We start from the raw sequence: 21,999 nt of genomic DNA, 5'->3' as shown, positions 1-21,999 counted from the left end.
AAGTGGACTTACTTTAGCTGAATTTAGTAACTAGCTTAGCTACAAGTTTGCTAGCTAGCTGTTGTTATGTGTAAAGCCAGGGGTTTAACACTGAGCCATTTTTGTGTGATTGACTAGGTGTTGTAACTTTAGTTAATTACCTGTATAACAAACAGGTGAGCATCATCTATATTCAACTGATGTACCGTAACGCCATCAGTGGGGAGATAGCTAGATAAATCATGTTAGACTTTGCTGTTGAGGATAAGTCACAACTTCAGAAGTGTACTTTGTTCTCAGCTGTTGCCTCCAACACTATTTTGTCACCTAAAATCTCTTTATATACACAAAGCATTGTCATGTAGAGCTCTGAGAAAATACACCGAGAAGGCATCTGTTATGTGGCTGCATGTGCAAGAGTGTGTGACTGTGCGTTTGTGGAAAGTTGTGGTATGTTGATCTGTTTGGGGGCTGGGGGCGGCAGGATGATAAGTGATGGCAGACCCCACAGAGCCTGGTTGTTCTCTGTGTCTGTTTCTGTGTGTCTTGTTTCCATGTGTACATGTGTTTGTTTGTCTCTCTATGTGTGTGTTTGTGTGTCTTTGTTGTGCGCCTAGTGAGCCCTTTGACAAATGATGGACAGGTGAATGAAGGCTGTGTGTGTGTTTCTGCAGTGGCTGAGATCTCGGGGAACTGGTTGGATTGGATGGGCCTGTCTGTCTTCCTATAAAACTGAGGCTTTTACCAAGGTCATCCTGTGCTGACAGGAGGAAATGATTCACACATTGGATTGGGTTTGACCCTGGCAAAAAATCACAAAAGCTGAGGTTGGATGCTTCCACTACTAAGCTTGTCCTGTCCTCCCTCTGTTGGATGAACGCTATTTATATAGTGTCAAAAATGAATAAGCTAATCTCACTCAATATCTCAGCCTCACACTGCATCTTCTACTTGTGCTTTAAAATCAAGAAGCTTTTGACAGCTGCTGTAACACATTAAAGGCATACTGAATGTCGGAAACAAAGCTTTATGTAGTGGGTGTGAATTTTTTAGAGTGAATAGATGTGTCCAGTTGTTATGGCGCCGTGTGTATAATAGCTTTCATTCAGGCACATTAACTGTCTATAGCCTCTCTAATCTCACAACAATAACAACGACTGTGTCTTGTGTGTGTCTTGGTATCATGGTGACTGGTTTACGGTCACCGGACACATATTATAGATACATTCGTAGATTTTTTAGGAATACAAATAAGGCCTACTTTTTCTAGTTTTAACTAACAAACTGAAACTGGAAAACTGAAACTTGCCTTTCACTGAAAAATGGGCAGAGAGGTTTATAAAGAGCACATTGGTGTAAACGTAGAATTTATGTTCCCACGCATTGAAAATGTGTTGCAATTCCAGCTGTGGTGGGACACTGCTCGCCGCAGTTGACAGTAAACAAAGTCCTCAAGTGACACCTCAGAGTATGCTTCCACTGAACGAAAGTTTAACAGAAAAATGGGATGAAAACTGCTGTAGATTATAATGCTGGTATTTACAGATACGAAATTGGACATGAATGACAACCTGATAGAATTGGGGACCTCAACCCTCCCAACCCCCCCCTTTTTTTATCCCCAGGGATATTAATAAAAAATGTCAAATCCTCTTAAATACTCTCACACCCAGTATTTACGGGTTTAAGTTGAATTTTTCCTCCCATTGTTCTCTTGCTGTCAGTCTTTCTGAGTCTCTACGGTAACTGTCATTCTCACACAATAGATTGTCAGAGAGGTATGACAGATGAATTTGTTCTATCAGCATCTGAACGGATCGTGTTAACATTTTGCTCTATTTCCGAGCAAAGCTGATAACGGAGCTTAACAGTAGGATAGGAGGCCAGCTGCTCTCTTGTTTGGGTGTATGCTATCCTTACTGCATGTTATGCATGACGAGTGTCTTCCAGCTGTGTGTGATATCAGAGCGGCTTGGGTTGAATGCTATCAGCGTGTCAGTGATGGATGTCAGTGATTAGCTCCTACAGATCGGAGGATAAGGGCTAAGGTTAGGAGAGAGAGTTTGACGTGTTCTCAAAATACCATCATGCTTTACTTTCATGTTTGTGTGTACTTATTTTGTTTTCCCACTGGAAATATGCTGTGTAGGAATATGTGCTCATTGGCACAATGGTGTGAGGCGGTCTATAGATGTGCATATGTATGTTGTGTCTGCTCCTGCAGTTCTGCTGTCTTTCCTCAAGGCTCAGATGTGTATCAGTATAGGGGTGCTAATCTAATGCAGGCCACTGTTTGTCTTCACCATTCCCGTCATGCCAACAGGATTGCGCCGTAAAAAATGTCCATCATAAAAATCCCTTGCCTCGTATTGTGTCTTACAAATCTGATTTTTCTTGACACAAACAACAAAAAATGCTTTAAACAAGACAGATGATTTTGCTACAGCCAAGAAATTTACACTTGATTCCAGAAATGAAACATACGTCACCTGTTTGCTTATCTCTTTGTCACTCCACTCTCTCTCTCTTAGGTCCAGAGGGAAGAAGCACAGTGTTATTTTACGGACCCAGCTGACCGTCCGTGTACACGCCTGCATCGGTGAGTGCTGTGTGACATGTTTTGTATATGTGCTTAACACGTGTTTCTCCCTGGACACACACACACACACACACACACACACACACACACACACACGCACACACACACGCACATGCATGGACACACTGTACTACACGTTTAGATGGCTGTCCAGGGGTTTTACATTACGTACATTTCCGGGGGTTAGACCTTGTGTATGTGTGTATGTGTGGCTGTAACTGTTATTAAAGTAGCACTGTGTTATCACAGCTCTGCTTCTCCCTTCTGGGCCTGGTGAAGTCTTAACTCTTCTTAGTTGTAATGGTGAAGAGAAGGACAGGCGGAGAAACTAAGAGGGAGAAAAAAAAGATAAGATGAGATGAGATGTGTCATGATAAGGAGAAAGAGCTGAATGAAAGATTCACAGTTGAGGTAGGGAATGATAGGAGATGTGTTTGAGAGGGTGACTTGCTGTCATGCAACACAGAGCCAACAGATCTTTTTAAACATGATACTACAGCACGTTTTTATCTCCATATCGTAAGGCCACATTGGATAATCTTCTCCCAAGTCAAAAGTAACCTGTAGATATGTTGAGTTTTCACACTGATATATTCAGTAGAGCTCTAGAGATGGAAACATAGACTCAAATATCTCAACAACTACTGGATGGTTTGCAATGAAATTTGGACCAAACGTTCATGTCTCCCTCAGGATCAATTGTAATAACTTCATGATACTTTAACTTTTCATGTCGCACTGCCATCACTTCAAAGTTTCAATTTGGTTTATGACTTGCCAACTTGGCCTGTCCCATAATATCCACTAACGTAGGACCATATTAATGATCTACTGAGAACACATGGATGATTTTGGCCTCTGTGGTCTTATTACTTTTAAGTAAGTTGGCCGAAAACCCAGTTCTATAACAAGCAAAGCATTCCCTTTACTTCTTTCCTGTCTTGTGGCCTCGTCTCGTGAGGGTCTTTATCAGCCACTCTCTGTCTTTACCTCAGTCTCTCCACATCCATTCAAATCATCCCACTCTGTCTCACTCTCTCCTTTCCTCCATGTCTTTCCTGCATGGTCAACATTCTCCATGCCAGTGATAGGGGTGCTAATTCTGGATCCTAGAGTCAGTGACTCTGATTGGTGGAGAACATGATGAGGTGAAAGGTCACTCAGAGTGGAGCCGGGGGTTGTTAAGGAGAGAAAGTGTGCCCAGACAGAAAGAGAATCATTTTTTAAATTATATATATATATATATATATATATATATATATATATATATATATATATATATTTCTTTTACTTAGGTGACATGTTCACAGTAACAACATGGAAAATAAAATAACATGTCATTCTAAACTATTGATTTGCTCTGGTAAAAAACAGAAGGACCTCATTCCACTTGCAGATTTGATTACATTTAAAGAATTTCAGTAGATTAAATTAAAGTGGATTAGATGACGTGTTAAGAGACATTTGTGCAGCTATCTCACCCCAGTTGTATTTTACTTAATCTCAGTATTGTGGAAAAGTGGTCTCAGACTTTTGGACCTCGCTGTATATAAACATTTTAATCACACATGCACATGCAAAAAGCATACATGCATCATTTCTCTCGTCATTCCTCAACGGGCCTGAGTGAATGGAGTGTGAAGTGGTGTAAGCTAAATCTTTCTCTCACGCTGGCGGACATGTAATACACACACCCACGCACACACACACACACAAGCCCTTATGAGGGACCTTCCCATGGCTCATCTTGGTTTGAGGAAAACCGATGCTGGGCTATATTTGCTTGTCTCTTTCAGGGTATTTTGATAAACAGCTTCTTATTAGAACATATCTTTCTATCGGAGAAAAAGCTGCATCATCACCATATGAGATGCATTTCCTTTTGAACGGCATGAGTGAATTTTGCTCGGTGCCAAAGCTTAATGATAGAGTTTGCTCACAATATTGACCACAACCCAGATTTCATTCAGCATGGCACAGATGCTGGGCAGCAACCAGGCCCTGACCGGACTTGATATTCTGGAGTGGCAGAATTTCGACTGCAATAAACAGACGTATAATCAGATAGCTTGAGTGAGTCGGAGATCCATTCACTTTAGAGATCTACCGACCACTTTCCAACCCCCTCTCAGTGCTGTTTCAATGAGTCGGTTCAGCTGTCCACTCATCTAACCGTTCAACGCTCGGTAATCCTTCAGGGCTTTGACCTTCAAATTGCCTGAGTAGTGGTCAGCATACTATCCACTAAATGAAAAGTCTGTCACAATCAAGGGTACGGATTGCTTGTGGAATCAAGTATCTGAGACTCTCAAGTAGTATAGTTTTGTAGGATTGCGTGTTTGAATTAAGAGTATGGATTACTGATCATGCCACATGATGCTTCATGTTTAGTTTTCGTGATTAAAACGCAGGAAAGGATCAATTCCTTGCCGATTTCCCTAATCTTACTGGCTTCATCAGCTGTCAGCTTTGATCGGTAATGATCAGGATTTGATTGTATTAAGGTCAAATATTGGGGGATCTCAGTGTTTTTCGACCTTCTTCAGTCGTCCATTGATCTTCTTTCAAGGCCACAAGGTTGAGAAAATTATTATAACTGTACAAGGAACACTGCTCTCCTTGGCATTTCTTGGCACCACTGCTAACAGAAAGCTCATATTACATGCAGGCTTGCCAACCTAGGATTAAGGATGCTCTGTGATGTGTGTATGTGTGAGTGGGTGTGTGAGTTTTTCGGATATGTATGAAAAGGAGGACAGATTGGCACGGTCAGCAAAGCAGTGACTTTGTCTTCTGGTGTAAGCGCTACTCTGCAGGCAATGTGTCTGCACCGGAGAGACCTTTGTGGCACTTTAATGATCCAGCTCTTCTTAGCACTCACTACATGACGCCCACCAGGAGATTGGGGTCGGTTTTACAGGAATTTATCTTTTTTTTTTTATGCAGCGTGGGTGTCCTAAGTGTCCTCAGCTTTAGGTGGAATAAGGTTGTTCTTTTGTGCCTCAAAATCTGCTTGTGTGCCCTCTCTCCTATGTTAACACCCCTTCTCTCATTAGATCCCGTGGTCTGCAGTCCTGTCAGAGTGCCTATCAAAACCTCTTGTTTAAGGTTTAATTTTAGCCGCCTCTGTCGCAGCAGAGTTGTTGTGAACTGTGGCTGACGGGTGCAGAGAGGTGGCTCAGGGATGGGGGCTGAAGTGCAGGTGTTATCTTTAGAAAGTGTTGACAGCACAGAAACATGTGAGGAAGGTAGCACAGTGCTGAATCTCTACTCTCTAAATGTGAGAGTTACAGGAAGCAAGAGGTGCAAAAGAGGGTTGATGGAGGAAGCCAGAGGAGAACTGGAAGGAATAATGTTGATGGGTAGTGTGGGAAATTATTTGAATGTTACCTTTTGTTATACCACTATCAGATTTAGTTGTTTTTTCTTAAAACTACACTAAGCAAAGGTTTTATGTAACAAGACGAGAACCCTGCTGGAAGCATCAGTGGCACCTGGAGGCATCGGTGCTCTTTACATGAAAGTGTCAAAGCAATTCATCAGTTAGGGATGTGAATTTGTTCCTTGTTATTTTGTGGCTTCACCATGTAATGTGTGTCTATCTTACTGTTAACAGCTTCCATGTTTTCTGTGCTATGTGCAAAATTGGCAAGGCTATAGAAAAAGTGTCCAAGCTGGAGAGGGTTCATCCTCATGAATGTGGATCTGGGCTGTTGGTGCCATGATTCGTGACTAAAGAGGAAAAGTCAAAGGGTCGCCTAAAGCAGCAGGATTCATCATAGAGTCCATAATAAGAGCCTGACAGATACTGGATATATTAATTTTTCAACATTAACAAAGACAGACATAACATACCTTTTAAATTATTTATTAATTATTATTTCATTTTTGGTGCACTCTGTTGGACAGACTCTGAAGTACAGACATTGTTTTACATTCACCTATTTACCCATCCAGAAGATGCAAAGCAAATTTAATTTGTAATCATGTTTCGCAATGAAAGTGGTGAGAGTGGAGCAAATGTTACGAGAGGTAAAAAACAAAACAATGAGCTAAAGGTTGCCCTGTAGAGTACTGCAGTGGGGTTATCATTTTCAGTGGGTACATAAGAACAACTGCTTGCACATTCAAGTATAGTCATATGGATCATTGTTAATATAAAATATTGATCATAGGTGTGTTATTATATAGTGTTTTTGTTGGTTTGTTTTGTTATGACCTTCATTACCTGGTTTATCAACTCCACACATAACCATAAAAAACAAAATACGAGACAAGACTAGTTCATAAATTCAAGACCAAAGTTAGAAAGACATTTAGGATAAATGATAAAACCACACACAAAGCTGCACTGGCAGTACAAAGTACAGAGTACAAAGTGTAATTTTCTCATTTGTACCCTGTTTAAACTGCACATTACTTACCAGAATGTTTTCAGAATCCCAAAGCTTTCGCCTCCCATGTGGCCTCATTTCCCAGCCTCTCCTGAAGTGAAGGGATATGCAGTAATTAAATACAGTTTAAGTGATCAAATATAGAGAGGGTATGCTATCTGACAGGTAAAGCTCCCTGTAATGAGTGGTGCAGCAGGTGAAACAAAAGAACTGGAGTGCAGAACAAAAGACCTCGCATGTGTTTTGGAGCCTGTTCAATCCCTCGGTACTGAACTCTGGAATTTCGCCTTTTTACAAAAAAAATTTGGCTTCTATACTGCTGGATTTCTGTACCCCAATTATCCGTCTCTAATCACCCCCTGCAGTATTGTAAAGGAGAGGCGGGGGCTGGAGGTTGAGGTGGACTAAAGGTCGACTTTCTTTGATTTTCTCTGGTCGTGTTATTATATAACAAATTAGCATCTTGTTGAAAATGTTGTTGCATGCGTCTGCTTGTCCTCGCCTGTTTGTCTGTTTATCCTCAACTTTCCCTTTCAGCACGGGATTCATACTTCCCAAAAGATTCCTGTCCATACATCACTGTTATTTCACTCACTTCAGTTCAAAGAAGGCTTTCTGCTAACTGTATTTACACACTGTAAAGAGATGTTTTGAGGATTTGATGGAATCAGTGAGAGTTGCACAAATCAAAATCTCTGTAAATATGAGCCTACTGACATGGTGGTCTCCAGCGACAGAGCAGTAGTCACTACCCGATGTTGCTTTACCAGTGGGGGTGCAGTGGCAGTGACAGCAGTCTGGCCTTAAGACGCTGCAGAATGAGATGACTACAGCTGGTTCGAACAGCGATTTACTGTGCTCGGTGTTCCCCCCGCTGTGGGAGATAAGGCCTGGTAATGGCATGGTGTGACAGGGAGATAATGCTTTATGGGTAATGGGTAAGCTGAGAGGGGGCAGTGGTATACAGTGGGACATCTGTGGCTGTGTAGTTGTAAAACTCCAGACACATTATGTGGTTTTGCTGGTATCTGTGCTACCTTTAGCCAAAATGCTCTAACTACTTTTCAATCTGGCATCATTTCCCCTTCATCCTCTTTTATTTTACTTCGCTCCACATTGTCCATTTGTCCCCATTTCTAACTGGTTTTATTTAAACACACTCTCCTCCTGTTTTTTAACCCCTGCATCTCTTGCTTTTCCTGGCCTGCGTGCTTTACTTTCTAAATCTATATTTACTCCGCTCAGCTTCACTTACTGTTCATGACTCTTTGTTCTCATAGCCACCTGTGGCTTTGGCTTGGAGTTGTGCTTTACGATCTCTCTGTTTGCAGTCAACAAGGTTAACAACAAGTTCTCAACCTGTCACTCAGCCGTTTTTTTCCCCTGTGTATAGCCATCATATCTTCCGTGTATGTGTGTTTATGTTTATGTGTCTGTATTTTGTTTTCACGACCTCAGCACACTCTAAAGTCAGCAGTTATGGATTCAGAATAGACGACACCCTTCTCTCTTTTCATCTGTGTTTCACAGAGGGAAAGAAGGAATGCGAAATCATTCAAATAGTTTTCCCTCTACCCTCACCAGCAGCTGAGACCCTGAGGAGCGACTGAGAGCATTGCGCCCACATGAGTCATACCTTACTTACTGCTGTGGGAGATGGAGAGATGGGCTGATGAGGCATTAGGGATGGAGGTGTAGAGCAGTAGAAGTGGTGGAATAACATGCCCGTAACATGCATCTATCCTGCAGCTGTTCTCCGTTCCTACTGCAGTACTGTTCTTTGACTTGTAACTTGCTTTCTAGCTTTTTTAGGGATTAGGAGTAGATCATACTGGAGAACGGGACCCTGGGCTAAATAAATTTTTCCTGGTTTCTGTTGCTGTAAGCCATAAGCACACAGCAATAACAACTACACATATTGAGCATAAGGCTCAGCTGTCAGGCTCACCGATTTCACATCATGCAGTTAGACTACAATCTGATTATTTCTGGCTTTTATGGTTTTGCTGTGTCATCCTGTTGTATGTTGCAGCTGTGTGTCTCTATTGTGACTGTGATCAGTTGCTGTGGTGTGGTGGGTCCAGTCTATATGTTACAGCCTTGTGCTTTCTGTGGATGTGGCAGGGTTTTCCCTGGGCTCTAGTTATGCTGACAAACATGAGCAGCGCACGTCTTGTACTGTGGCACAGCATACTGCTGTTTGGGTTTGTTTTTTTCTTCCCAAGCCTCAGTGTGCTTGATGGAAGAAAGTAAGGAATATATCACGACAGATGTGTTTGTGTGTTTGTGTGTGTGTGTGTGTGTGTTTGTGTGTGTGTGTGTGTGTGTGTGTGTGTGTGTGTGTGTGTGTGTGTGTGTGTGTGTGTGTGTGTGTGTGGCTGTGCACATGTCTGAGTGTTATGTCTGGGCTCGTTGATATCTGCACCAGAATGTGCCTGCACAAACCTCTGGCTAGTCTGTTTTAATCATTTTGAAACTGTTACATAATGCAATAAAACATTACAAGTACCACAAGCTAAACATCCAGAACACACACTGGAGAATCTGCGGGCTTGGCATCTTATCCAGTCATGGGGTTTTAGAGATGATGGGTTTAGGGAATGTGTGGAGAGAGACGGGGAGAGGGATGATTTCCAGGGAAATGGTAAATCACTTAGGGAAGAAAACACAAGGGAAAAACAAAGCAAGGAGGAAATGCACCTGCCAGACAGAGCAACAGCAGCTGGCAGGTAGCTCCACAAGTTATGTCATAGCTCTGTGGTCCGCTGACTTACAGGTGAGGAGAGGAAAGACAGAGAGAAAGTTATGCCAAGGTGGTACAGTTACAGATACTGTTTTCTATGAACAACAACATACCTCGATTCTTCTGTACTATATTTGGAGTTCCCTAAATATTTTACTTTGGCAGTTTGATGTAGAAATTAATTTGGCTGCACTGACAAAAATTTTACCCGCCTCCTATTTGTAGTCATACCTAATGTAAGTCATGCCCCTTCAGTGGTATTATATAGTATTTAACGTTCACTTTTCTTTTCCCATTTGACCCAGAAATTGCTTAGTAAACTACGACAGACTTTTATTCCTGTTACCTTACACACTTCCCTCTCCGTCTCCCCCCTCCCCCTCCCCCAGTATCCAAACTCCAGGCCAACACAAACGGAGAGAAAATAGTCTCAGAAAGTGAATAAAGTCTGATATGCTGTCTTCTCAATTTGTAAATACACCTAACGATGCTACACCCCCTTTATACAGTAGCTTATGTCATTGTGTCTGCGGTATTAGGGACACACACAGACAGACGCACACACACAAACAAGGGAGGAGTATAATATCAGACAGGGTAGTATGAGTCAGAGCAAGATTTCACTCAGCTAATCCACTCAGCAAGCAGCACATATCCTCCAATATCCTCTCTGTTTGCTCGCGCTGGCTGCTGTTAGTCTTGCTCTGGTTTCTATGTCTGTTTCTTACTGTGTTTGTCTTTCTCGCTCTTCCTGTGCTTGTCTTTTCTCTTCCTCTTTCTTATTTGTTAGGCTCTCTTTTTGTGTAGACCCAATCCAGCCAACTTATTTGGATGGCTGTTTATCAAAAAAAAAGATGCCAAAGTACATTTTCGAAAACCTACAAATTAGCGGTTTAGACATTGAAATGTAATTCAGATGATTATTTGACTTGTCACCATTATTACATAGTATTACAGCAGTACTCACTGTGAGGGACAACACCTCCAAAACTGAGGCTTAATATATAAAGCTTTTGCAAAATGTAAATGTTTACCTCTAAAATATGCACATTGTACAATCCCAAAATGTAATTCCATTGTATAGCTCTCTCACTCTATGTCTCTCTCTCTCTCTCTCTCTCTCTCTCTCTCTCTCTCTCTCTCTCTCTCTCTCTCTCTCTCTCTCTCTCTTCACCTACTGTATCTCATGAGTCTTACATTTTCTCAATCTCTTTCACTCCATCTCTCTGCTTGTCCTTCATTTTTCAGTCTTACTCCTGCCACTCGCTGTCGCTGCACATGCCCAGTGAGTCCGGTCAATTAACAATGACACAAGCATGATCGAGCGTGAGAAGTGAGAGAGACAGAAAGACAAAGGGTTTAGGGGAGAGTGAGGGAAAACACTGAGCGCTTGTTTCACACGTGCACAGTTGAATGTGGGGTTTTAACAGCACAGTATTCCCCACAATCAACTTTTGTTTGTGGCTGCACGCTGCAGAAAATCAGGTCACACTGTATAAGAATGCACTATCACAGATAAAATACAGTGACAGAGCAAATGTCATGTACAGAACGTAATGTCAGCACCATCCAATAGATGGACAAAAGTGAAAGGAATTTAAAAGTGTTCAGTAGTTATTGAAACACAAACAAGATTTTGATTAAGGTTTGCAGCAGTTAAAAAAATTGTTTGACATTTTTGGAACTAATCTTATTTGCTTTCTTGACAAGAGCTGGAGGGGAAGATTAATATCACCGTGATATAAGTATGCTAAATGTGAGTCTACATCCAGCAGCTTGTTAGCTTAGCTTAGCATACAGACTGGATAGAAGGGGAAACAGCTAGCCTGCCTCTATTGCACTGTAAAACACCTGTAAGACTCACACATTATATGATACTTGTTTAAGTTGTACAAAATCCAAAGTGTGAACATGACTCGTTGTGGTTTTAATAGGAGTTATGTGCCAGACTATTTCTTGGTTGCGAGTAGTAATCTCTCTGCCAGTGTCTCATGGTGGCAGAGGAGACTTCAGGAAATATAAATAAAATATAAATGTAGTTAGTGAACTTTAGAAGTGCTGGTGGGCAGATTTCTATAACTGGCTGCTTACACTCTATAATATTGTTCAATATATTTAAATATTTATGTAAGTATATATAACGCGTCGTCACTGTTGCTGTGGATACAGTGTAGTAACTGAAGCAGTCTGTGTGTGTTTATGAGTGTGAGAATATAGAGCAGAACTGTAGCGGCCGACTGGGCTCAGGCCTGTCATCGCTGCGCCTGTAAGAAAAGCTGGGTATATTTGTGTTTGTGTTGTGGGGAACTATTCCTGTGTGTGTGTGTGGGTGTGTGTGTGTGTGTGTGTGTGTGTGTGTGTGTGTGTGTGTGTGTGTGTGGACTAATTCAGAGGTGCCAGGGGCATGTGAAGGGCACTGGGCACTCTGGTCTCAGTGTGTGTGTGTGTGAGGGGGGGGGCATACTGTATTTGTGAGCATGTGTGAGTCTATGTTTGTGTGTGTGTGAGTATTTTTACACGTTTGCTTGTGTTTATGTGGCAGTGAGTTTCCTTCCTGAAGACATCTGCTTCTGAGCTTCTTTTACAGCTGATGTCCTTCAGGGTTCAAGGTTGCAGTCTGGAGATGTGTGTGTGTGTGTTGTGTAGGTATGTCGTATGTCTTGTACATCATTGTGTTAACTATAAAAAATAGCATTTGTTTTTACAGGACTGGATTTATGGGAATCATATAAAAGTTTGTTTTCATTTACTCCCAAGTGTTTCTTTTCACAGTAGGTTTGCCGTTAGGCCTGGAGTTGTACTGTATCTGCCTGTGGGATGTGTGTACATGCTTGTGTGTGTATGTGTGTGTGCGTTGGTTCTGAGCTTAGTGTAATCTCTGTCTAGGTCCGTCGCCATTCTTTAAATCTCATGAATCCCACAGTGAAACCTTGGAGGTCTCACTCTCCCTTTCTTCCTCTCTTTCTCTGCATCTCTCTCTCACACACACACACACACACACACACACACTGAGCTCATGGGGCCTCTATCGTCATCTGTACCATCAGCGGCCTCCAGTACTCACACTGTAGGCCAAGACCAACAGACAAAAAATAGACAGTCGCAAAATAACCGAGTTGTCCTCAGCAGTCTGGCCTTTTGCTGCCTGCCAACTTTTCCTTTTCACTTCACTTGACATGAGACTGAAATCGTGCATTATTGTCCAAACTATATCAGCATATGACAGATTGATAGAGTATTTATTCTTTTTACTACAGATTAATGGATATGGCACTCCACACACGTGTGCACACAAGAAGGGAATACCACCCAACGGTACCTTTGCACATTGTGTACTGACACAAAAAATGCAAAACTTTACTGAGAAGTGCTGGAAATATTACATGCAAACGGTCAATATTAAGGTGTCGTTTCCAATGGTTATCTGGAAACAACAGGAATTCTTTCAAGGAAATTCCTGACACAGGTGAAATTGCATTGGAAATGACTGAAATCATCTCATCCAGTTGACTCATTTTTCCTTGACCGAAGGTAAAGTCTCCAGGGCAGGACACGCACAGTGCACTGCATGACCTGAACAATGATTGAACCCAGCATCTAGAGTTGTTACAGTATGCTTGATACCCAACCCACCTATATTTAGCGCGATACCAGCACACGGAGGGAAAGACTTCCTGGGATTAAACCAAGCTCTCCAGCGTGCCATTACACCTCATGCTCCTCGCACTTCTTTATTTTAGATCCCACTGAAGACCCAGTTTGAAAGCCAACCGACTGATTGGCCCAGACAGCCGCGTGGGGGCTTTTTTAGTGGGGTGCAATGAAATCCTCCAGAAACACGAGTCAGCGGTTATAACTGGGCTTAAATACTGGACCACCAGCTGTGACCCGCCCATCTCTCGCGCCTGACCCACAGACAGTTGTACCATCCTGAAAAATATTTCCCTTGGTTGACCTCAGTGTGTGCTTATCTGTGAATATCCTGTGACCTAATAAAGATGTGTCACACTGAAATAATTCCCTCTATTCAAAGCGCATGGAGTACAACATATTTACACACTATGGGTGGAGAGTTTATGGATTTTTATCTGTAGTGTTTGGGATTGTGTTTGGGTTGGTCTATAATCTGCACTGTTTGTGTTGACATCAGCATGATATCTGCAGACGGCTGTTAGCTAGCATTAGCTCCCTGCTAGGGACAGACTGAATGAAGAAGAATCCACACACTGTCGACGTCCACAGCTTCACATCTCGTAGCACGAGATAAAATCTCAACAAACACAAACGGAGCTGCGATCAGTGTGTGGTCTTTTTTCAGATGTCATCTGCAGATTCACGATGAGAAAGCCAGATTCAGCTGAGTGTCCTGAGTCACAGCAGTCCCGTAAACCTCAGCGGGTCCGCGTAGACTGTAACTATATTTGTAACATATTCTGGGACTGACTCGTGAAGCCAGCTATTGTCTATGTAACTTTTTAACTTAGAATAATGTTTTTGTGCAAGTTGTAATAACTTAACAAGCCCCAACTGAACCGCCTACAACAAGTAACCACTGCCCACATGCAAAGATTAATCTCAGGATTTTAAAGATATGATATGCAAGTTCTAGAAATCACAGTTACACCCTGCTCAGCCCTTCAGCTACATCCTTCTGCGTACGACGTCTCAGTTAATGCTTGCTTGCCTGTGAGTTAGCCATAGCGATGTTTTCCAGCAGCCAATGCCAGTGTAAAGCCTTGGTGCAAGAGGTGTAGTAGACCAGAAGCATGTTCATGTTATGATTGACAGCGGCGACCTCCCACCCCTGACTTTGGCCCTCTCTGATTGGTTGATGGTGACAGGGAATTACAGCAGTAAAGTTGTGGGTATACAAAGAGCTGAAAGATGCTAAAAGGCTCTGTAGAGATGAGAGGAACTGCAGAGTTGGGTGATAATTCCCTGCGGGTTCATTTCTACGAGTGACCACAAGACAAAACAAGCAGTCTTGTGATAAAAATATTTATTATAGAAGAGTAACCAATAGAGATCGATAATGCCTATAAATGATTTATGACCATTTGAGATGCTGATCTGCACAATGTTAAATGGAAAGATTTCTGTGATACTTAAGGTTTGCCTTTGTATTGTTTTCTTTTTTCTTGTCACTTTGGTAATTCTCATCTTCACACTAATGTGTCTTAACTAGGTCGCCTTTAAGAAACATCTGCTGAGCTTGCCGCCTGAGGATTAAGCGTAGTAGTAGTAGTAGTAGTAGTAGATTGGTTGCTGCCCTTTGTAAAGGCCAACTAAGCAGAATTAAACCACACTCAACCTGGGACTTGGTAATACGACACAATACAGTACGGTTGTGAGTATAATTGCTGTGGATTAGACCTAGTGTAGCCTGAGCTGGCCCGTGTGTTTTTCTGTTTGGAGATGTGTAGATGATGCAGTAAATGTTAAGGGATTAGTCAAAGCTGAAGGGTCACAGCACTAATCTCATTACGGCAGGAGGAGAAGGAGGGATCTGACCACTCCTGAACGACTTAGCAGACAGCCTTGACACTGGGGGAATCCCTGTTCGACCGCAGAGGACACTCCCACACACACATGCTCTAATGCACATACAGGTTCTTCCATTGCAAGTTGTTTTAAAGGTGTTTAAACCCATTATGGAGCATTAGATTATATCTTTCTGGAGGGATTTTAAATATGAATCAAATGTGGATGACACACAATAGATATGATGATTCTGTTGGGTCCTCACTTGTGGTGATGAGGATGTAATAAACCCTCTGAAAGTGTTAACTAAGCTTACATCTTGGAGAGTTTATAGGCTTTGTGTGTAGTTTAACATCATTAAAGGCACATGGAACCAAGAGTTTTGTTTCAATCATTAAATTAAAGGAGAAAGTTATAAACAGAAGTGACTACATCAGAAACAAATGGAAATGAGTCTTTCTTCTGGCAGATTTTTCCCCTTGCCTTAAGAAAATTAAGTTTTTAAGATGGAATATGAGGCTAAATGACTCGTTAAGGCTGACACATTGCAGTGCATGTGAGGTCATGGTGAAACAGTGCGGACAAGAACTATGAGTCCTCCAAAACAAAACAGTAAAACTCCAAGCGAACCTATAAATGAAATGTGCCTTTCTGTCTTTCCTTCATCTGTCTGTCTGCACTCAGCAAACACAGGCACTGGGTTACACATGGGTGCGTGCACATGGTCACACACACACACACATACACACACGCATGCGCACACACACACACACACACATACACACTGTAATACAAGCACACGGACACACACAAGCCACAATGACACATCCCAGTGAGAGTTTCAGCTTTTCTTGTGACAATAATAAAACCTAGAGCCAGGAAAAAAAAGGAGAATGACCAGCAGAAGACACGTGGACAGACAAAAACCTTGCTTTAAAAACCATCCTTTTGATCTTTTCCTTTCCTTCCTCTTCACTTACTCCCACATCTCCTTCTCTGTCACTCAGACCAGTGGATGGCATCTAATTAAGATGCGTTATCTTCCTAGTTTGTGTTTTGCGGTTATTTCAGTTTTCTGAGAGATGCAGGCACTGAAGCAGCTTTATTAGGCCAAGCTGCTTGGCCCAGAGGTCATAGGTGAGAGTGATTTGTTTGAATTATTTCCAGCTTGAATGCACCATCATTCTAGACATGCAGTGTTAGGACAGCTGGAGACCTTTGTGCCAATGGGAAAATGGGCGATTGATTATTTAGCATGTCAAACTCTGTTTACGCTGGAGCAGAAGGGTAATTATTTTGACAAGACTTTATTAGCAACGATAAGGTGATCACAGGATATTGCCATGACAATGTTAATGTTGGCATGTCAGTGAGGCTGTTGGTTCAACTGTGCACTTCAAAAAACATCTTAAGAATTTAATACTGAATATAAGTCGGAAAAACAAATGAAGGGTTCTCTCACTGTTTAAACACCAACTAATCGAAGTTATATGTAGAGAGAATCTGTAAAACAGGGATCTTTCTTTTTAAATATCATATATACATGTATGGGAGTGTAAAGTTAACAGAGGCTGCTAATTGCTCATTGCTCTAGAACAACGAATCAGCACTCCTTTTAAAACAGAGATCTCATTATATTGCCGTTAAGAAGATTGTTTGCACTGAATCAGACATAATGCCGCCCCAGTGTGTGATTTTTAAATAGCATCAGAGACGAGACATAGAATCAGAGGTGTTACATGTAACACAACAGTGTCGTCGCCCGGTCCCGCCATGCCACTTCTCCCTTTTATACAGACATTGTTTCGGCCCTAAAGGTGGAACAACAAAGCTCCCTATATGCAGAGCAGCAAGGTGCAATCAAGACACAACATTACCACCTTCAACAGGTTGTGTACAGAGGCAACTTACAGTAACATCAACATTAGCCTGCACAGAAGGGGTCCTTAATGGGTCTTATATGCAGCCATGCAGTTTCTAGACACTTCTGAGTCCACTGCTCGGTAAACACAAATGAGGATATGTGACTATTAAATTTATATATCTGGCCTTTATATTGTGATTGGCTTTTATGTGTTTAGGGACGTACCACAATTCAGTTTTAAATGATTTCACTTGTTAAACAGGGAGAGCAACTTCTTACAGGATTGAAAGGTACAGCAGAATGAATCAAGCCAAGTTTAAGGCTTATCGCTGCTGCTGACATGCTCCTGATGCACAGCAGACGTTTTGGTAAAGGTTACCCTGACAGACCCACTCATGCCCTGATCGTCTGAATGAACCATTGACACTCAAGAGCCAGACGGAGTGTTCCCTGCCTCATTAAGTGCCCACTTGATTTCCAGGGAAACCTAGAGAAGACAAGAACAAGGAAATCAGTCCAAACTGGTTATTTGAAGAGAAGAGTTAACGGTCCACAGTTAGTTCGTCTGTTGTCATTTGTTAAATGAGATGCAGATCGTGGCACCCGCCACTTAGACTTGTTCTCCTGCGTTGAAGGAAAGTAACATCATCATCTCAGACTAAACATGTGGACTATCTGAGAAAAGGTTAAAAATCAACTTTTTACACAAATGACATGGAAGAGACATGTACTGTGTCTACACTGTGTATTTTGGGAAGGGAAATTACCAACTTTCTCAGATGTTCCCACTGCCTTGATTACCCAAAAGCAATTGGCCCTCTTCCCTCACACACTGGCCTGCACCCTTTCCTTTCCTTTCCTTTCCTTTCCTTCCCTTTCCTTTCCTTTCCTTTCCTTTCCTTTCCTTTCCTTTCCTTTCCATCCTTTCCTTTCCTTTCCTTTCCTTTCCTTTCCTTTCCATCCTTTCCATCCTTTCCTTTCCTTTTCACCCACAGTATGTTTTGCTTCTTTGGGAAGGTCTGAGTTACATTTTCCCACACATTTTGTGTTGTCTCTCAGCACTAATAATTTGGCTGATTCGATTATCTCTGTTGTAAACTATCACAGATGTATTTAATGAATGTGCTCCTGATCTCACAGAAAGGGTCCTGCAGATGGAGAGACAGACAGGCCTGTAATTCTTCGTCTGTGTGCGGAATGATAATGATTTTGACCCTGGCCTTGGGTTAGCCTTGCCTTGCCTTGCTCAGTGACGGTTACCACTGAGCTCAAGACAGCAGGATAGACTGGCCGGCTCCATAGCCAGGCTAACCCATGTCTGGGCACACATCAGGGGGTGTGTGTGCTGTCCTGCCCTGCCCTTACCTCTATACTCTTTTAACCAGCTGCCTCCCTCCTGATGGACTGAAGGATTTATCATTAACATGCAAACTCGGGATTTACACACACAGGTTCCCAAACCCCCCGCTGACACACAGCTGAATGCACAACTGTTCATACACACAAATGGACAATATGGACACCAAACTAAACAGACTTTGAGCTTAATGCAGAGCACTTAGGAAAATTATTTCTGTTGTCTGGTCATTATAGGGATCTGTACAAATACAAGTGCTACATAATATGCAGATACAAATATTTGTTTGTTCGGGGGGTAGACAAAATGAAAAGGACACTGGAGGGTTGAGCAAAATCTAGTACAACACAAATTCCACTCTCAAAATGATCATAAAGTTTAATTACCATCTCTATTGTACAGTCGAAACAAAAACATATTTTTACAGGCTTTATAAAGGTATTATGTATTACATCTTGTCAACCCCTGTACATACATGTAAACACATAAACACACACCTTAAGAGACAGATCAAAGAAGAAGTTATATGAATATATAGGAGGACATACTATAGAATATGATTTAATACCAGAGAAACACATTTAAAAAAGGATTATTATTGTGAAACTACTGTGTAGGAGATAATACTGTACCAAATGGTCACAATAAACATTTTAAGACACTGTAGGGATATTATACCAGTATATTAATCATGTCTTTGTGTTGGAGGATAGAAATAATTAGGCTAAATATCAGTGTGATGGTATAAGAGCTGTTGGTTCTGAGTGTTTTCCGTGTCGTGACCTGAATACTTCACTGTTGAAGCCCGGCCAGCAGCTCATTAACATTCCAATACAGCTCTAATCACTACTGCAACGTGTGTGTGTGTGGGTGTGTGAATGTGTGCATGTGAGAGAGACCATGCACGTGTTGCTCTCTGCAAGTGAGGACGCGGCGAAAGTGTGTGATGAAGTGCCTGCCACAGGGGATCAGAACCGACTGGTGTCATCGGTTCCATCGACTTGCATCGCTGCTCTTGCATCTCAGACAATTGCACATAGATAATGTCCAAAAGGTTTACAAGGTCTTACATCAGATGGAAACACATTTTTATTACTTTTCATACTTGCTTCTCCAACTCTAAAAGGTCTTGTTGCCGTTTGTTGACTTGACAAATAACCACTTCTATGTCTCTCTCTGTCTCTACAGAAAGACTGTATAACTCCAATGGACGTGACTTAAGAAGGGCGCTGTTCTCTCTAAAGCAAATTTTTCAGGTAACACACACACACACACACACACACACACACACACAGACACACATTTCATCTGCAATTACAGTCAGTTTGTTGTTGCAGAATACAGTTGGTTATTGTGGCCACTGTGCGCTTCCATGATGACAGAGATCTCCATCAACGTGGCATTTCTCTCCCTGTGTGTGTTTCTGTGTGATTACGTGTAAGTTTGTGTGTGTGTGTGTGTGTGTGTGTGTGTGTGTGTGTGTGTGTGTGTGTGTGTCTGTCTGTCTGTCTGTGGACAGGGGGGGGTGTTTGCATTTGTGTGTGAATCTTTATTTTAAGATGAGGAGTCAGCCACTTCAAACACAGAGGGTTTTTTTTACACACACACACACCACACACACACACACACACACACACACAAAAGAACTCAAATATAATAACACATGGTTCAGGAAATAAAACAGTGAACTTTCAAAATGTTTTAACTACAGCAGCGTACAAGTGCTATTGTCATGATTACAATGTTCACATTCACTAATGCCCCAAAAAAGCCGTGTCAGTGGCTGAAGGTAAATGCAGTGACTTTTGACATCTCCTTATTCCAGTAACATTTTTTCTGCAAAAAACATAACAGCTACTGTACCAATGAAATGTGTTTTCCCAGGTCCCATGTTCATTTTCCCGTAAAAGCTCTTGAATGAGCAAAAAGCCACACATAATATGTCTCAGAGCTTAGACAGTGCACCTGAAGGCAACATTAATATACAGGGTCCTTTGCGTGTTTGCTTATTGATTTGTTTTTGTTATCAGAGATGTTCTGTAAAAAGCAACAAATTGTGAAAGACAGTTGTTGACATTTGGAGTGTGTTTATCAGCTGGCCCGAAATTCTGCACATTACTGCCCCCATGTGGTAAGAACAGAGTTTTGTGTGGTTCAGTGCTGTATGCAGTTTATATTGTAATAACTTATTAATTTATTTTTTTAATCTATTTCTTCTTCTGTGCATCAGGATGACAAAGATCTGGTCCATGAGTTTGTGATGGCTGAAGGTCTGACATGTCTCATCAAGGTGGGAGCAGAAGCTGACCAGAACTACCAGAACTACATATTACGAGGTAGAGCCTCTCTCTTCCTTTCTGATCACCATAATCAGATACATCATTGCAAATATAAATACTGACATTATTACACTATATATTTAGGACATTGGTAATGGAATTTGTTTTTTAAAAGAATACAATACATGTGTATAAGAGGATAAGCGGTAGAAAATGGATGGATGGACAATACATGTATATAATAATTCAAATAAATTTTCTTCAATCAAAGAAAATGTCAGATTTAACATGTTTTTTTTTTTAAAAAAAAAAAAGAAAATTTTCACCTCTATTTAACATTATCAAATGTTTTCAATATGAAGAAAACATAGATGGAATAGAATTTAGTTTTATTTTTGTGTCTATGGTGTGTGAGTTAACCATAAGTACAATTAATACTACAACTACTAATAATAGAACCAAGAAATAAACATTTTGATAATAGTACTTAGTAGATTAGTATTAGAAATACATCAAATAAACATATGAAAAAATAAAGATAAAACTTAGAGGAAAAAAAGGACTCTGAAGCCTGGGGCCGTAGTACATACACTACCTAACTTGGAGATCCTATCTTAACTGTTTGGTAACCATGGTAACTAGAGTTAGGACCTAATTTAGGAAAAAATCCACGACAGATGAATAGTTCAGAAGTCAATGTTCCTGTCCTAACTTAAGATAGGAAGTTTCCAGCAGGTCAGATAAGGTCAGTCACTAGGTTCTTAGTCTTTCTTGCACTCGTCCTTCCTGTTTCTGTCCGACTTACTCCTCTGTCTCTCTGTCTCGAATAACAGCAAATCACGATGTGATCATAACAATAGACATATAGCAATGAAAAAAAAAGAGTCCACAACAGTGCAGGCGTTTTCAAGCTGATGTCATGGTGTCATATATTGACCCTTTAGCTCTAGTACTTGCACGACACACGTGCTTTCCATAATTTCCACCAGCAGTAAATACACTCAGAGTTCCCCTGAGAGGTCTTTGCTTTCTTTTTTTTCACATTTAAACATACACATGCAGACATTCCTCTCCAGTCTTTTCCAAAATTCCCCCACTTCAAACATGTGTCACGGATAAGAATTTCATGAGTCGCGTAATTATGGTGTTTCTTCTTTTTTTTTTGCTGTTAATTGTCTAATGGCGAGCTATTTGCAGCCATGTGATAAATCTTCTGGAGGCAGCTCTGGGCAGTTAGTGTAGTTGTAAGAGGATCTGTAGTCCCTGAGCAAAACCTCAGACGCAGGGCAGCGCAAAACGCCAC

At 41.4% G+C, this 21,999-nt stretch overlaps 1 protein-coding gene across 4 annotated transcripts in view; it reads left to right on the top strand.

Annotated features, from left to right (window-relative positions):
- The window catches only part of fhod3a (formin homology 2 domain containing 3a), a 56,137-nt gene that overhangs the window by 7,408 nt on the left and 26,730 nt on the right, over positions 1-21,999 (top strand). For all 4 annotated transcript variants that reach the window (XM_023431050.1, XM_087169808.1, XM_023431049.1 and 1 more), the window contains exons 3-5: positions 2,511-2,578; positions 19,606-19,673; positions 20,648-20,753. In XM_023431050.1, coding sequence (XP_023286818.1) covers positions 2,511-2,578; positions 19,606-19,673; positions 20,648-20,753 — 242 coding nt within the window. The remainder of the gene's footprint in view (positions 1-2,510; positions 2,579-19,605; positions 19,674-20,647; positions 20,754-21,999) is intronic.

The sequence above is a fragment of the Seriola lalandi genome, unplaced genomic scaffold, assembly GCF_002814215.2.
Source record: "Seriola lalandi dorsalis isolate HSWRI2012SDOR001 ecotype SW California unplaced genomic scaffold, Sedor1 jcf7180002054916, whole genome shotgun sequence".
NCBI lineage: Eukaryota > Metazoa > Chordata > Actinopteri > Carangiformes > Carangidae > Seriola > Seriola lalandi.
This window is presented reverse-complemented; position numbering and strand designations above follow the sequence as displayed.